Source organism: Labrus mixtus, chromosome 19 (genome assembly GCF_963584025.1).
Source record: "Labrus mixtus chromosome 19, fLabMix1.1, whole genome shotgun sequence".
NCBI classification, from domain to species: domain Eukaryota; kingdom Metazoa; phylum Chordata; class Actinopteri; order Labriformes; family Labridae; genus Labrus; species Labrus mixtus.
The window spans coordinates 13,541,281-13,560,007 of NC_083630.1; the positions used below are offsets into that span (position 1 = coordinate 13,541,281).

Genomic DNA, 18,727 nt, shown 5'->3' on the forward strand with positions numbered 1-18,727 from the left:
CTTACTATTTGACTTCTTTTAGCAACATGTACAGTCTCCCCCTGCTGGCCAGTAGTAAAGAAAATGACGGTGTACGGTCAAAGGATGTGTCCACCTCTTGAATAAATCCATTCTATAAAAGGAGCCTGCTGCCATGAAACGACCTTGATAAGACCTGCGAGAGTTATCTTAAACAGTTAGGCTGATGCCATTAAAACCAAAACAATGAGCAGAGTATTCAGACCGTAAAATATTAATTAAAGCAGCTTCAAATTCAACATACATTTTCAAACCATATCCACCTCTTATTCTGTCCCTTCCTCTTATTGGAGACTCGTCTTAGTCTGGACATAGAAGCCAATCCCTCCAGATTAGGAGGTGAACCCCGGCAGTCCACAGTGTCCCTCAACAAGTTAAACCCTCCCCCTTTAAGCCTCTGCTTGGCTTGCTATTTGACAAGCTAAACAGACAGTCGTTTTAATGAGCCCGCCTCTGGACTTGTTTAGTCTTAATCTGATATATGGCAGCAATGCTAATTGGTTCGCCATCGTCATGAGACAGACAGACAGGCAGAATGTCACAGCTGACACAGGGCTGTTAATTTCTGTCCTCAGACTCTGTAGTGTCGTCAAAGGGGATTAGGGAGCAGCACATCAGGTTGGGGGTGTGTTCGCCTGTCAGTCAGAAGGACAGGAGGCCAGATTTATACCTCGCCACACCACAGTTAATCCCAGCATGAAGACAGACTCAGGCGTTCAATTAGGAAAGAGTCATTTGTGGAATTTTCCTCAGTTCAGGAAGATAAATTACACGACCCTGATTAAATCAGTGCTCCTCTTAAATGGTTCTCCTCTTATGGTGAACAATTTAAATGAATATTTATTGAACCTTTAAACTATTTAACATAAACAGCATTCCTCTGTCATGACTTTCCACTGCTAGAGAGCGTTTTGTTTGCCCAGACACATTCCTCCAACTATGAGGAGATCCATCAGCTCTGCGAACTTGTAAACTTGTGTAAATCTGCTAAATAGAATCACACAAATAAGATGAAGAATCAAAACCCATGAAATTTTTTTTTTTAACATAAATAAATCAACAAAACTCAGCAAGAATACAGATTACTACCAATCTTTTGATGGATACATCCCTGCATGTCTTCAACTGACATCATGTATCTCTTTCATCCCTCATGTTTGTATATTACTGTCAGCTCTTTTTGCATTTGTGTGTACTTTTGCGCTTAAGACTGCTTAATATTCCATTTGATATTCCATCTAAGACATGCATACTCATTTATACACACAAAGCCAAAAAGATCATCCTGAAAGCTGAATTTAACAAAGATTAAAGGCCAGCGCTTCTTCAGCAGTGACATGTGAAGAAAGGGAATAAATACATATTGAAGTAATAACAGAGGAGATGAATCACGCATCCTGGTGTGGAAGAATCACTGACTTACCCGATTTAATGCTTCACATTATAATCCGCATTAGCTTTTACCCATTCACAAAGCAGATATATGTATAAATGAAACCTCCTAATCTCTCATTGTATTCCCTGAGACTAAGCGCTGAGTGGAAAATCTCGATTTCCAGGTTTTATTCTCCACATGATTACACATTGATGTTTACTCAACGTGTTGAAATATGGTGAGACTGGTTGTCTAGTTGGTATTTTTAGAAGTCAGATTCGCTTACATCTGCTTCTAAGTGTTAAGCATTTCTAACACTAAGCTTTTTGATGTCTATCAGGCATATACGCTGATTTTTAATGCAACATAAATCTAGTTTGAAAGCTGTATTAATGTGATCCAAGTAGAGCAAGAATACTTAGAGTAGTGAAACAGAACAAGCACTCAAATATAGCAAGAATAGCAACACTGGAAATGTGACAAAGGCAGGCACTACTTTGCCTGGATTCAACAGTCATCCATCAACATTAGCAGGTGAAAACCAAGGATGCTAAAGAGCGCCAGGCAGACTTTAGATACCGTCACACTGCTTAAGGGGGATTTATTGCAAAACCAGTATACTTTAAAAAATCTTTACTCCAGCCAGTGCCAGAAACAGAAGCAAGCACAAGAAAGTCTGGATTGCAGGAGGTCTGGCTAATCGTTTGCGAGCACACGTAGCAAATTCAATACAAATAGGCGAGGTTCAATACATGCTTTTACATTGAAAGAGACTCAAAGGTAGAAACAAGTGTTTTGGGAGCAAGGGTGGGTGATTAAAGGGCGCTACAGTAAGATGATGAGCAGAAAAGAGGAAGTAAACAAGCATATTTCATAGGGCAGATGCAGATGGTAGAAGAAGGGTATAAAGAGAGTCAACTTTACAGTGAGTCACTGAAGGTGAATCATAAACAGGCATAAAGAAAAAAGCTGAACTGCTGTAAAAGACGCATAAAGTTCAGGAAAATTAAATAATCCAGACTGAAATACACAATATGTGCTGTAGCGGAGGGGAGGGGAGTGAAAGAGCAAATATCAGCGACATGCAAGTACGCAAAAGCGCTTGGTCAGTGGTGGTTCTTGGTCAACACTTAATACTACATGGCCCTTTACTCTGAAATACAAAGAGACAGGTGGAGATTTCAGCACATCGGTCAATACCTGAGAGTTATCCTATCGATTGGCAAGGCTTCAACCAAATGTCATCATCACCCAACAGACCCAAATCTGTGCTGATCCTGCAGTGATGAAGGACAGATCCCGCTCACACTGGCAGCAACACATACAAACACTGTGCTGCGGTGTTTCTGACAGCCCTTCAGCGAATGAACAGTTAGGGTTCTTTTTTTTAAACTTGAAACACACATCTACAAACACAGGTGTTTAATCACTTTTAACTACTTAAAATGGACCACACCTAAATTAGTAAAGATAGAAAGTGTATGACCTGAGTGGCTGATTCTTTGGCTCACTGCTGGGTTTCCTGTCATTGACACAGGGTCACATAGTGTGGGTGTGTGTTGTCGTCACCGTGTGCCCTCGGGCCTGCCAGGTCCTTTTCCTCCAATGGTGGTAAGCTGATTACAATCACACTGGAGATCTAACTGACCGTATCAATGCCTCTTGTCACCTCCAGCGTCTAGATGCACAGATGGACACTTCCAGTTGAGGTCACATTTAGTGATGTGTTTGTCTGATGTACTGATCTGGTGAGAACTGAATGGGAAAGGGACGGTGGGTTGGACAGAACAGATAAGGGTTTTCATTCTAGTGAAATAGTTCCCACAGCAGCGGATAAGGGAATTAAAGCTGTGACCTTTAGTTTACAGAGAGGTTTTGGTAAATGGTTAGTGATTCAATCAGTCTCAATGTCACATTTTTAACTGATGGGAAAATCTGTCATATTAACAATATGGTAAAATATTATGTATTTGTAAACCTTAGAAATACAAAAATACAAGCTGGTGTTGATGCATCTTCTCTGGTTAGTCTGTCCTGTTCACAACCGTGCAAACGTATGCTGGGTGTCATCGGGTGGCATTGTAAAAAATATTTTTGCAGGATATTTTGTGCAGGTTTCACCTGCATTATTGATGCCAGACTAGTAAATCTAATCCGTCAAAATGACGGAAATCCTTTAATTTTTCCGACATAGTTAAAAAAAAAAATCCCATTAAAGACATAAAATATTCGGTTAATTCAGCCTCTGGTTGTGATACATTTTGTACACAACCCAAAAAATCCACAGCTAAACTTGGGGCAGCTGTGGATCAGTGGTATAGTCGTTTGTCTCTCAACTGGAAGGTCAAGGGTTCGATCCCCAGCTCCTTCAGCCACATGTACGATGTGTCTTTGGGCAAGACACTTAACCCATAATTCTTCCCGCTGCTTTGGATTTGGAAAATCTTTATTGTCCCCGAGGGGCAATTTGGTTGGCAACAGAGGTCCATACAGTCAATACATCCATAAAAACAGCACAATGACATAAATACATACATATAAAACATAACTACTATGGATATCACCATGATGGGCGTGAGTGAGTTAAGGGTTATGGATGGCAGCGTATGGATGTGTATGAATGTAATAAGCTAATACTGCCCGCTTTACATAGCAGCCTCTGCCATTAGGGTAGGTGTGACCTGTGGTGTAAAAAAAGTGCTTTGAGTAGTAGGAAGACTAGAGAAACGCTGTCTTTTGATTCGTCCATTTATCAAGTCCATTTACTAGCTGTAGCAGCAGGCTGTATTTATGTCAGGCCAGACACCAACATAAGCAGACCAACATGTTTACAACAAAGAAGGTTGTTTAGAAAGTTAGAATCTTAAATATTTACCGTCTTAATTCAGCATTTAAGCATGCCTATACTCTGGGGATGAAGTTAGTACTTTGAATCCTCTGAACATCATAGATCTGCCATCCCTAGAGCCAGGTCACTAGCAGGAGCAATAAAAACACTCAAGGAAACTCAAGTGAAGAAACTCTTGAAATAGCAAAAACACAGTATCCTCTGCCATGGGCATGAATTGTTAAAAAGTGTGCTCAAACTTTTATGACTGAATAGGCGGACACACTTCCCCAGATGCACTTTTTTTCAGAATGCATGTCAAATAAACTGAAATTAAAGGTGCATCCAAGCGTTTGAAGCAGGGCAGAGTTACTGTGGTCAGCACTGAGGAGGAACTCCTGTGGCTAAGCAGAAGACATGGGAGGCTCACACACACACACACACACACACACACACACACACACAACAAAGGGCTCGAGATATAATAATAACTTATTTTGTCACTTCCGGGGGTGCAGGGAGACAGCAAACAGCTGGCAGCACGGCCCACAGTAACGCCAGGAGCGCGATGACACAAGAGAAAAGCGATGTGTGAAGCTGGAGGCCGTCCAGCAGAGTAGCTAAATTAAGAAAAAGAAAGGAAAAAAAACGAGGCAGGAGGAAGAAGTAATGAGGAGGAAATGTGAAAAAAAAAGCCTCAACCAAATCGAGAAACTTTCGATTTGTCACCAAGTATCCATATGGCAATGGCCACGTCACTCCAACCTCTTTCAACCTCCCACTGATCCGGACAATCCGTCTCTTTTCTCTTACACATCCTCAGAGGCTTCCTCTTAAAGCAGAGGTTTTTAATTAATCTCTTATATCCCTACAAAACCAAGTCCCTGTTCTGCCGCTTTTGCTCGGGAGACCCTCTGATCGTCGGCAAGACAGGCGGAGACACCATTCTCCTTCTTTGAAACTCAACTTGAGAATCTGCTTCTATTCTTTTCTTTATTCTCAAACAAAGGAGAGTCGATTATTCCATCCTGGCGCAATTAAAAATGACAGTATTTCTACGCTCATCATATCACAGCGCCAACTGCACTGACTATGACTGTATGAGCTAATTTGAAACACTTCGCCGCACAATAGGAGGTAACTCCAGTGTCAGCGAGAACTGCTGAAGCATTGTTAGAAGTGACACAAACAAAAAATTAGCAAAAACACTTCAACATGGGGGAAGGAAAAATATCCCAGTGCGGGCGAGTCTGAGCTGCACAAGCATTTCCCTTACATTTGCATTCGGGGTTGGTTTGTGGGGGCTGAGGTACCAGCTGCTCTGCCTCTCACACAGCCTGTATAGAGATGAATTGCTCCCTGGGTGTCAATAAGTCACCATGGCACACTCTGGTCACCATGGAAACTACACAAAAACGGTATTTCCGGGGACACAAGTAAAATTTACTTGTTTACACATGCCTTTTTTTTTTTCCTTTTCCAGTAATCCTTGAAGGGGGTTTTCTCAGTCGGAGAAGATAGAAAGCCCTCCAAGGATATTCCCTTTTGTTATTTCAGGCTTCTCAGTGTGTCATTTATCAAGATGTCTGGGTTGTTTGTGTATTCATTGCTGAGCCAGAATGAAGAACCAACACCTCCATGATGGAGCTCTGTAAGCAAACGTGAAGTCAGAACACCTGAGGAAGCACTTCTCTGACCCTCAGTGCTCAATCATAAACATGAGTGATATAGAGCAAAATGTAAAAAAAACCACCATCATGAATACCAATATCACCGCTTCTATGATGGAAGTGTGGGCAGGATCACAATTCAGCGCTGTCACCCTGAGTGTAAATAAAGACAGAAATATGAAGGGGGAAGGAAGAAGGGAGGAAAGTTAGAGGTGTGAGAGGAAATGGAAGATAAAAAATAATCAAATGTAAAAAGCAGGCTCTAAGGGCAGCTTGGGTGGCACACGGGGAATGCTGAAAAGGTGAAGGATATTGAAAGAGAGATGGCGTGGGGGGAGCGAGCGAGGGAGGCAACAGTGTGGCACTCAGAGAAAGCTGGCTCAGCAGTATTTGAAGGTTCACCGATAAAGAGGTGTGTGTGTGTGTGTATACTGGCACCTCTGTTTGTGTGGTGTACTACCGAGGGCATATTGTGTATATTAAAATATGTATGTGCATGGATGTGGAAGACTGACTGTTAGCTGTGAGTACAGAGTGTGTGTGTGTTTTTGTGTGTTTGTGTGTGAAGGAAGCTCACTGAAGCATGTAATAGAGACCTGGTGTTCTTAGTGTTTAGAATGATGACTCTTCTCTCCCTATCCTCTTCCCGTCTCCCCCTATTTCTGATGCCGTCTTAGACGAGGAAAACAGCAGAAGAAGGGTAGAGCACACCTCACAGGGGGGCCAGCAATGGAGGCAATGAGGAGGAGGACAGGGAGGAGACGAGGAGGAAGGAACACATTAGCCTCTTTCTCAGAGTGTCACTCAGGCTGGCAGTGTCAGCTAGAGCTGACGCTCGCCGCTGCTCCTCAGCCACTCCCCGCCTTGAATGGGATTTATGTCTCGCTCTGATGGCGCTCAGACCCGGGGCGTTCTGCCAGTTTACATCCCCTGGACTTTTTGCAGGATGAACAGGCATGAAGTGTGCAACTCATACAAAGTGTGTTACAAGAAAGGGTATAGCAGGAACATTAATAATGCTGTGAGAACCTTTAATATGACAGTTTGCTCATAGCAATGACACGATAAAAAAGTGTCTCTGTTAGCTCTATGAAACTCTTTAGCTTCCTTTTGCTAAATGTTTCAGTTCTCTGGCCTGCAAATGTTGCTGTTTTGAAAACTGTAACGGCTCTCATTGCATTGTGTGAGGCTGCATCACACTTTTTTAAAGATTACTTGTTGAGGCTTTTTGCATTTATTCAAACAGGACTGCTGAAGATAGACAGAAAACATGGGGAAGGGAAAGTGGGGAAGGACGTGCACCAATTAGCGTCAGGATCGGGAGTCCTATGACCAGTGTGACAAGGACTGTCGCCTCTATACAAGGGCGGCCTGCTCTACCAACTGAGCTAAACCAGCAACCACTTTTTCCACTTTTAAGCATCATATGGTCAACGGAACAACTTAGTAACTAGCTGCTGGAGATGAAGGAGACTAAAACAGCTTAAAGTGTGTAAATATTGCTCCTACGTTCATCAAGTAAAAAAAAAAAAACAGGACTCCAAATAGTTGCTATGTGGCTCCAGCTCATTGAATGTGTAAATTGCCAACATGATTTTCCTCTCAACTCAGAGCGTGGATATGTTGACATATTGCTTCTACTCTCTCTAGCCAAAAGTGTAAGACCATACTTCTAAGTTAGAACAGAGCATGCCTTCCTCAAAAGGAAACCTAACCAGTAAGTGATTCAGTAAGTCATGTATTGAGATAAGAAGTCAGAAACTCCTACCCCCTCGGGCTTCTAAAATTAGAGTTATTGCTTCTTTCTTGTTGGTTCAAGTCACAATAAACAAAATATCTAATGGTTTTAGGCCGCTGGTCTGACAAAGCGAGCCAGTTAAAGAGGGGGAAATTAACATTTCCATGAATAAGATGAATTGATTATGAAAAGAGTCCTCTGTAGCAGCAGCTCTCATAACAGATTTTTGTTCTTAGGAAATGTGAGGGTGTATTCCGGGGATGACAGAAGAATTACTAATAAGACTTCAGCCATCAGGCCTCTCACACCATCTGGCCGCTCGTTAGGCCTGGCTTGTATCAAACATGTTGTTTGTACTAGACTTGTTTCAAAGCGAGTTTTTCTTGTTCTCCTGAATCCCTCTATTACAGTGTGCAAATCACAGTGTGGGCCTTGTGACTCCCATTTCATGATATCTTCATTCATGAATCACCACACGCATGTTCAAGTGTAATACTCCTGAAGACAGGCTAGTAGGCTCTTCTGGGACAGCATCGCCACTGAGCTGCATCCTGAGTGTAATTCATCGGCATGCGAGTTCCTGCAAGTAATCATGAAAATGGAAGAAAGCAGCGGCGGGGTTATATATGCAAAGCAAAGCGAGAAGAGGACGGAGGTGTGTTTTCCTGTTGCTGCAGATTGAAAAATGGGTATTCCTGAAATAATTAAAAACGTAGAACAGCGCGGTTTCTACAGATCAATTCTGAGAATCGGCTGCATCAATAGCCTTCTTGTGCTTCGACCTCAACATCTTCCACTGCCTCACTTCCCTTCCGACCCCGCGGGTGAGAGTCGCAGTTAGTATGCTTGAGTTAGATCAATAAAGGGCTGCAGTGTCCTATCCTGTTCTTGGGTTGAAATATGACTCTGCTTGAAAACCCATGACATCAAGTCAGCCTCTTAGCAGTGAGAGATCATCTCTGCAGTTAAAGTCACAGATTGTTTGTGTGACAAACTACTGATTTTTATGTTCCATTGCACTGTAGTACACCTCGCTGAGTGTTATGTAAGCACCTCCACTGCTAACAATTCAACTGTAGAGCTACAATCTAACATATTTTCAAACAGGTTGTTGCAAGTATTTCACAGTTAACTGGCATTACGCTCCTTTCTTAATGCTCATCTTGAACAGTTGTTGAAGTTTCTTTTTGGCTGCTTAGTAACAAAACTTTGAATTCTTTGAAACAGCAACAACACAAGAGTGGAGAGTGGAAAGTGCTCTGCTGCTTACGCCTCTCTCAGCGTGTTGTCCATATGAGGAAAATCATGATAAGAGTGACTAAGTAGCGGGACAAGCTTGTGATTATTCGCTGAATAATCAACAAATCAGCTATCTTTACGGAAATGATAAAAAGGAGTAAAAGAAGCTCGGGAAAAGAAGTGCTTCATAGTTAGCGATTCAATTCCCTGTGACTTAAAAAAAAAAGCTTGCACTATCCTTTAACCCCAACTGTATGCCAAATCATAAGTGAACTGATTTGAGTTCAGTTTAATCCTCATGCTGCAGGAGCAAAATAAAATGAGCAGTGGACACACAGACTGGGTTAAACGGTGTCATGGAAAATCCAGATGATAAATGCCGCTTCCTCAGCCCATGCACTGGCCAAAGGACTCATGTCACCTGTAATCTAGGAGGTTCACCCTTATCTGATTATGATTGTGGGGTAAAGAGGCTTTAGGTGCTGTTGCCTAAATGCCAGGCTGTACTGATTAGAGACCTGGAGGCAGGCTTATGTAACCAGGAGACCGCAGAAGGTGTGCTCCACCTAAATGACAAACTCCTCTCCTATAGCACATCCAGATGACTCACTAAAAGCCAAATAAGATAATGTAGGACAATACTTACAGCTGCACCTTGGAGCTTCTCTTAATATTGCAACAGGTTATCCCCTTGAGAGACATAACTGACTTAAAAACATCAAAATCTGATTTTTCAACAGGCAAGGTCAGCATCCATTTGGCAGGCTTTTCACCAAATAAGCAAAAAGTCCAGAAAAATATCAGTTTGCCAAACAGGCAGAGGACATTTTTCTCTTAAAATGCTGATGCTTATTGATTTAACCTTCCGAAGATTGACCACAATCCATGCAGAGACGAAAGGAAGATAAGAAGACCTCCTTTTTTGAATTTAACCCCAGGGCACTTAATGGGGAGATGAAACTGACTAAAAGCCTTCAACTTATCACCACCTCCCTCCATCTTTAACTCTCACACTGTCAGAAACTACATCAATAGGCCAAATGCTTCCTTCACTGCTGTTAAAGCCTGGGAGGAATTGGATGGATGGCTGGATGGATGGAGAGTAAGAGGCTGTCAGTTGCAGTGATATGAAACAAGAAGTGCTGCGACAGTTTTAACAGTGTGTTAATTTAATTTTCCAATGCCACACTAGAACAAGTTTCACTTCTGATGTTTGTTCAAGAGTTATCACCTAAACATCAACTGAGCGAATCAGTGGCAGCTCACCATATTCACCTCTAAAGAAGAGTGGGAGGCTTAAAAGCTGTTGTGAAACAGTTCTTTGGTATTGTTTATTGCTTCTCGAGTGATGTGAAAACTCAGGACATAATTCAGTTTAAACAACATGTTTTATGGTGTGTTAGCTAAAGTAAGATAACAGCTAAACATTACAGTATGTTTAGCTAAGTGGCTGAAAGCTAATATTAGCATCTTGCTCATAATGTTAAGAGTTATAATTACAAAGATGTGAAATCCTTGCTAAGACTTTAATTCTTATCTATTGTAATGCTAGCTTGGAAGATTAAATAAAATTAGCTGTTGTCTAACAGCAGGTACTAGGTTATCAAATATAATGTTGTCGTTGTTGTTGTTATTGAAATATGACTCCCTTTGGATTTTCACTAAAAGTAGTCCATAAGTTGCTCGTTCGATGCTAGAGCTTCTCAACATGAGCATGACATCAGTGAAAAAAAATGCTGCATTGTGAATGCAGTGAGTAAAAAGGATATAAATAACCAAAGTGACATTCACAAAGATTGGCATTTGAGGTGTCCGGTACAGTACTGTATTATTCTACAGTCTCCTCACATTGTGTCATCATCCTCAGCTGTGTGGACTCACTTTGGTTGCTCTACAGCGTGGGAGGACCAAACAGCACAAGTCTGCGCCCATACAGGCCCATTGCTTTGCATTCCCACTAGATAGACTCGATTATTAGATAAGGAAAGACTAATGGTGCACATGCACATTAGGAGCAAGCACAAGGCTAGACACGGCTGATGTAGGGAGGAGTGAGGGAGATAGAAAACCCAACTTGAAAGGTCTGGCAAGTAGGAACATTGATCTCTTTAAAATGCTCTGAATCTTCCTCCATTATTTTCCAGGACTGCCCACACACTGAATGGACTCTAAATTGAAGAAAACCTAAAGAGGGGGAATGGTTTCAGTCTTGGAGTGAAGGCATATTACAGCTTTAAAATTTCATACAACATTGTTAATATTCTGGAAAGCTTTGCACAACACAAATCAAAGCAAAAACATGCTGCTCTTGCAAACTGAGCTCTACTTCTATTAAAACTGAGCACTGTAGGCATCCATGTAACAACTAATAGCATTAATTTATGACACCAGCACCACAGCCTGACTCATATGTTAATATTGAAGCTCTCACTAAATCACCAGTTGTGAAGCTAACGGTTGGCAACGTCCTGATATTTATTATACACTTTCTGCATATCGTTGTGTTTATCTGGAAATAGAAAGAAGTGCATGCGAGGAGTCTAACCCCACTAACAATCACATTGACAAAATTTACACAGTTGCAAAAACACTGGCAGGTTACAAATTACACTTATGCATACAAAGATCTGTCTATGTTGGAAAGATGATTGGTTATGGTATTGCTTTTAAACAGGGAATTATGAAAGCAACAGTCAGTGCAGTAAAGACTTTGTAACACTTTATAAAGCCTGTATGTATGAATTACTCTGAATTCTGCAGCTAGGTCATAAATTAATGAGAGTTGTCCATCGTAAGGCTCCTATTACTGCTCATTGGTGGTAAGTAAGGCAGCATTTTTACATAAATTAAAATGTTATGTTTTTGTCATTATGGGTGTTACAAGGTGATGGTACCACAATATTAGGCAAAGCATATTAAGACCACAATTCATGCCCAATAAACTAGTTCCTTACCCCGGATAACAAGTAGAACAAGCTTGAAGCTCCTGTCAGGAACTTTGGATTGTGACCATTTTTGCCCCTTTTACCTTTGCTGATCTTGTCCTGCACATGTGTGACTAATATTTTCAGACCATTTAACAGTGCTGCTTTATTTAACGGTCAAATGTATTACTCAAAATGAATCTACGCTGAGGAAAATATCAGCAATTCCTGCAGCGTGCTCTTACTCACTTTGTCTGACCTCTACCCTCCCCGGCCGTGGTTACAGGTATTTAAATGGCAATATATAAATCTATAGACGTCTTGTAAGCTTCTATAGGTCAAGTCAATTTTGGTTTTAGTCTGTTTGAAAACCAACTAAAACTTCTTACAGGACCTGTCAGTGAAAACTCTTCATCATTGGACTGGTAATTACAGAATATTGTCACTCAAAGTAAGGCTTTTCTAAGTGCTTTCTAATGACTGCTTAAGAAATGATATGCATGCTTATAAACTGATAATTAATATTGAACATGTATAATATGATTTTAAGTATATGAAGTAGACATCCTACAGCAATGCAGCACTTTGTATACTGCTTTCTTGTGTGAGCTTTGTTAAGTGTGCAGCTAAAGCAGTGACTCATTGCAAACAAAAGAGGGTCAGAGAAGTACAAATCCTTCTGGCTCCATATCAAGGATGACACGTTCTACAGGATTAATAGAAATGATAGCCTACAGTAAGGAAACAAAGGCAACATCCTTTGGAGATTTTGGCACAATAATCTTTTCTAATGTTATAGCATATGACAGCTGTTGACCAAGTAGAGAAAATACAATTTTTCTACAATTTTTGCAATTCCATTTTCAATAAAACTGCCAAAACCAACTTTTCATGGATGTTCAGCTAAGGATATCCCAGTGTGAAGCTCCTGCAGGTGTTCTTTTCAGTACACGGGCTTACAAGATCATGTTGTGACATCAGCTTCTTGCTTTTTTCCCCCTGGACGCTCACCTGTGTCAAGCCGAGCACCAGATAGAACCGGACACCAAGTAACTCCCTGACCCCTCCTCCTGTTCCTCCTCACACGAGCAGGCCACTCAACCAAAAGTCACGCAGGAACACGGAAAGGCCACTGCATTAGCCCATGTCCATGTTGTTTTGACTATTGCAGTCATCGTTCATTGGGAAAGGTTTGCAAAGATCAGGCTTAGCATCCAGAAGTAGTGGGACTGCATCTCTTACATCACTGTCATGCTCTCGGGGCTTTTCCTACCACATCTTTTCACTCCCAGCTTTCATAAACACTTCTGCTCTGTTTTCTTCCATTTTTTTTTTTTTTTTTTTTGGTGCAATGGCAGCAACCTTTACAATTCTGCGAGAACTCGCACAAACTCCCAAAGCATGCATTCCTGTTATTGCTGATGAATGTAATGCTAGCTTGATTGACCCTCCTGAAAAGGTCAGCCCTCTCATGCTTAACCTTTACTTAAGGGCAGAGAGCGCCATATGGTTCCATAAAATAGCACTTATATCTGATTAAGGGAGGGACTGAGAGAAAAAGAGAGAATATCACTACATCAGAATACTCTGATTGCATTTAATAAAGGGCTCAGGTTACCTTCTCTAAAAGCACACAGCAGCTGTGTACCAGCCAGCAATGGCATTTCCTTGGTCAAGGGCTTCCAAGGGTTCTCACTGCACCTACAAACGGCTTCCCTGACCTCGGGGAACTGCTATCTGACAGTCGAACACCCCCTGAGAGTCTACTTTCCAATGTACTTTCAGCTGTGTGTAACCTTTGTGCGATCGCTGCGCAGAGCCATTACAGTGGAGTTCAAGTTCTCCTGGTGGAGCACTCAGCAGAATATCAATGCAATTTGAATTAGGGTGGGATTTCCCTTGAAGGTTTCACAGGCTTCCCCCACATGATAGTGATCAGGTCAGCAATACCCTGATGCGTCGCGAGACCGGGGGGCCACATTAAGGAGGCGAATCACTTCAAATATCCCATAGTTTATCAGATTACCCCGCTGCTGTCACCTGAGTGTGCCTTAAGTTAGATATTGGCACTCTCTTTGTAATTGATTCTTATGATATACAAGCTTCCTCGTGGAGGCTGAAGACTATTATTAAGCTGAGGCGGGAGGCCTTTCGGTCACAAATCACTGGGTGAAAACCAGCTTTGCAGGGTTAATACAGAAAGGAAGGGAAACATGTTTAGGCGCACCATAAAAGAATCCTGACTGTAAGTGTTACGTCACATGAACATATTTATATCCTTTTCAAAAGTGAGTTCTTTGAATTTAGATCAAGTTGAATGAGGTCTGAAATTGATTCTACACTTTAAATGATTGTGTATTTGCACTAGATTGTTTTATCCTTGCTCTAGAATATTTAATCTGTGCTCCTGTGTCTTTAATCTGCGCTTCAGTTTCATTAATTTACAGGCTGGATTTTTGAATTTGCACTCATTCCTTGACCTTTACTCTATATTGCTGAATCTTGGCTCTATATTCCAGAATCTTTACTCTACACTCAGTTGAATGCAAGGCTCCTGTTTCTTGAATTTGTGCTCCTGTTTCATTCATTCATGCTCTACATTTTTTAATCTATGCTCTTGATTTGTGAATCTAAGCTTCTGATTCCTTATTCTTGCTTTAGAATTTCTAATCTATGCTCTAGATTTCTAAATTCCCTCCCACAAATCCAAACTATTTGTTCTTTAATCAATTCTCTATATTTTTTTATTCACATTGTTGATTGTTGAATCTATTCTTTAATCTCAATTCTTGACTCTATGCTATATATTCTTGAATCCACAGTCTTGATTCTTGAATCTAATCTCTTGCTTCTTTAATCTACACCCTACATTTCTAAATCTACCTTCTTGATTCCTGAATCCACGCTACTTATTCTCCAATCTGAGCTCTATCTTTTTGAATCAGCACTCTTGATTCTTGAATCCACATTCTTTTCCTCAATGGGAGCGTCTGCAACAATGCAGCACACAGCGCACACGGCACATCAGGAGCTGTATTTCTCACACAGAGCTTATGATGTTCCCTCAATCGTACACATACAAAGGAGCCCCGCGCTTATGATCTGCTGACACGGAATATAATCCTGAGGACAACCCTGTCCTGCGCTGCCTGGTGATGAGATCAGGATACTGGAGAAGCAAAGGTAAATTACCAGTGATTGGATTTCACCAGGGTTGACCTACCTAATTGGGCACTGAGTCAGAGCAGGGATGAGGTAAGAAGGAGGAGTTGAAAGAGACGTCAATGTTTTGGCAAGCCTTGACATTGCCTCACAGGTTTTGGATTTCTGTAGGATTGATCAGGAATGAGGGAAACCTGCCTGTGTCTGATCGACGTTTTTCATTGGAAGAGAGGAGCATTGACGTCTACCTCAGTTTGCATCGAACAGAAGAAATATGCTCAGAATTAAAAATAGCAAACAGCTTTCCCCAACACACCTGCAACTAACTTTTGACGTCATCCTGTTGGATACAGAATGAAAAAAAAAGACTGACGCATGAAAGCACCAGAAAGGAGGCAAGAACATATCCCAACAAGAGAAGAGCCGTGTCACAAATCTAGACAAATCTGCTCCACACTGACATACTTTATCCCCGCACGAAAACCAACACCCGTAGCTGACGTACTTACCAATTTCTTTTTTTTTTTTTTTTTTTTAAGCAAATGCAGTCTAAATATAGCTCCTGCAGTAATTTCTCTACTAATTTATCAGTGCCAGAAATATACATTTCTCCTCCATGATGTTTGCTTGGGCATTACGCATCCACATCCCAAATGCTACATCTCTTTCTATATTTAGTCGCCCCTTGACAACTGTTGCTTCGTACAAAAATTGGACCCAGACAGATTGCAAAAGAAAACACCTGATGGGTACAGTACACGCCTGTTTCAGATTCAAATAGATGGAATCATGCTTATTTTTTTTACAGGTGGGAGTAGGCCTGTGAAAATAAGTGTGCTTGTAATGTGCTATGATCCAGGCAGAGTGTTCTGCTTTGAATGTGATCAGGGAATGTGAGACGGGGGCAGTGCGATCACACTTCTTGTTTTGGTTCCCTACCTTGGCAGCCACTGAGGAGCTGGGCTTCTCCAGGAGATCCCACAGCTTCTTCCTCTTGTCTGGGCAGCAGGTGTTATCAAACTCTGTCTCACCCTCCCTCTCCCTCATCGTCTCGGCCTCCCTCCGCAGCTCCTCGTTCATCTGCTCCTTTTTCTGGTGGTAGCGGGCCTGGCAGCACGACTCAAGGTAGATCTCGTCAATCCCCCAGTAGTCTAACTCTTGGCCGAACGAAAGGGCACACATCTCTTCCATCATGTGTAACTTCCCTGTGCGATAAAAGTTCAGGATGGAAGTGAAGGCCCCCGGGTGCCGATCAAAGAAGTATTCGTTTTCGTTCAAGCTGTAGTCGTCGCAGACTTCCATAAGGGACTCATGGGTGTTGCAGTCTCGAAGCTTGCCAAGCCGGGTCCTGGGAAGCCGGTCCAAGGTCCGCCACAACACCTCGTGGTTCAGACCCCCGACGTTGAGGCGGACTCTGCGGGAGCGGGCTTTGGTGCGGATGATGTCAATGGGTTCAGGGGGCAGGGAGGGAGCGTTTCTGATGTTGGTGGGCTTGAGCCCTGCTGGTCCAATCTTCTCAGCCATTTTGATGGAAAAGGAGACTTATTGAGGATGTTAAAAATGACAAAAAAAAGGTGGGGAGAGGGTAGAAAAAAAGGGGTCTAAGGTATTAAACTAAGTAGGATCCTCTTTAGCAAAGTCCCTCCATGACTGAGAAAACAAGTAAGAGACAAGAGACAGTTTGTGAGATAACACATTCACTGATCATGCAGACGTTAGTCAAATGATGCAATACAAAAATAACTTTTTCACAATCCTTTTTATACTTTGTGTCTCACATCTCTCGAGGAACAAAAATAAATCTGTTCCTTTCAAGCAAGCATGAGGACACGGTCACGTGTTACTCCGAATTTTCAGTCAAAAAAAGTAACAGCTGTTATTGATCCCTTTCATTACATTTCTAAGATGGTGTTAGACGGGATCAATGGTTTTTGTTTTAACAGTCAATATGGTTGCTTTGCTTTGCTCTCCCCTCCAGCACCGCTGAGGCTGAAAGGGGGGAAGGAACTCCTGCCTGAGCACTACTTTCTATGCAGCCCCATCGGTCGAAATGGGACTCAGTGAGTGGTTAGTCAGGAAACAAATGGACTGAAAGGAGCCTTGAAAATCCACTGATATACTCTGGAGGGGGAAGGCATGTTTGAGAGCTATTACTGCTTTTTAAAAAAAATGTTTTTATTCTACTTCAAATGTTCAAATAGGTTTTCCCTTTTTATGTTTGGTTCTTGTAATCAGAATCTTTGACAAATATCACATGCTCAAGAAAAAAGTAATTCTATAGAAATTGTAATTCTAATAGAATAATAAAATTGCCTCAAACATTTGGATTAGGCCTTTAAAAATGTATAAAGTTGTTGATATCAATGTATTCAATAGGCCTAATTGAAGGAAGCAGGTTACAGTTCCCAATTAGAAACATCCTTTTACAGGATTGAATTAAGCTGATGTGTTTGAATGGAACATTTCAGCTACATTTAACACTGCCTGACAATTTGTTCCGTTTGCAATGAAGCTGAATAATTACTATCCAAAGCAAGTGTTTTGGGTAAATAAGTATCCATACATAGTATTACAGTTTTCCACAAAGCAGGATCACGTAATATCTATACCCTGTCTTGTTCTGCAGTCCTATAAATTCAGAAACACTGCATACCTGTTACGCTACAACGTATTTTCTGTTTGGTCAGGTTTTAGTTGCCTTACACCTTGTGCAGAATGTAAATCAGTTTTCAAAACCTGTCCTGGCAACACACGAGATGTGTTTTCCATTCCGCTCAAAGTGGTATCCAAATTCGTAAAAAAAAAAAAGTAACAGAAAACAGTTTCTCTCACCTTGCCGAGATAAACCACCTTTTGCATGCAAACTCCTCTCGTTCCTGAGGGAGTAAAGGATGAAATGGGAGCCGGGATCCCCCCTCCAGTCAAGCGGCTACAGCGGAGGAGAGAAGTCCGCGGTCTCCGCCGAGAGAACGCGCGTCCCACATTTTGTTGAAAATGAGTCGCGAGGAGAAGAAAAAGAGTGTAAATGTCTTCATCTATAAACGGGACGAAACCAGCCCTGTTTCGCCATTGAAGCACTGGGGTAATACAGTCCTGTCTGCCTTCATCCAAAAACAGCCTGGCGCGTGAGAAGAAGACAGGCTCACTGAATCAGTGCTGCAGACGTCGCGCGCGTAAAAGGCAACGGGAAGGAACGGGATAAACTGCGGAGTGTCCCGCTGTACACTACATGAGGAGGAGTAGAGGGGTGCACACGGGCTGCACCACGTCCTAGAGGTGACTCAATGTCCTGGATAGGAGAGTATTCTCTCCAAGAAGAAAAGAAAACACTTAAATATTTGTGTTTTGAAAATCTATAGCTGTAAGAGCATGATAATGTGGGCGCGCGCGCGATTTGTTTTACTGGTTGAATTATTTTGAAATAGCAGTTTAGGATACAGTCCAAACACACTCTTACATAAACAGACACGGGCACGCACACATACACACAGGCGTCAGTTGTAATGTGTTTGAGGTTTTCATTTCAAATGACATAAGGTAACAGTGCTTTAGACGACTTATAGTGAAATTACCATGACATGTACATTTTACTGTAAATGAACCATACAACCTAAGCTTTCATTGCAAGACCTGTACAGAATCTTCTCTTGGGGGAGAAAGGAAAGAAAATAGTGTTTAAACGAATGGTATTAATCCAGCTTCTGTTAGGAACATGAGTACAACAAATGCCCCCCCCCCCCCCCTTTCTCACACACAAAGCCACTACAAGCAAAA

The 18,727-nt window shown here is 41.8% G+C and overlaps 1 protein-coding gene across 1 annotated transcript in view; it reads right to left on the minus strand.

The window, feature by feature from the left end:
• Positions 1-18,149, minus strand: part of kcnb2b (potassium voltage-gated channel subfamily B member 2b) — an 86,178-nt gene extending 68,029 nt beyond the window's left edge. The window contains exons 1-2 of the mRNA XM_061064361.1: positions 17,786-18,149; positions 15,893-16,603 (exon numbers count right to left, since the gene is read on the minus strand). Coding sequence (XP_060920344.1) covers positions 15,893-16,477 — 585 coding nt within the window. The 5' untranslated portion in view covers positions 16,478-16,603; positions 17,786-18,149. The remainder of the gene's footprint in view (positions 1-15,892; positions 16,604-17,785) is intronic.
• Between the last annotated feature and the right edge of the window lie 578 nt (positions 18,150-18,727).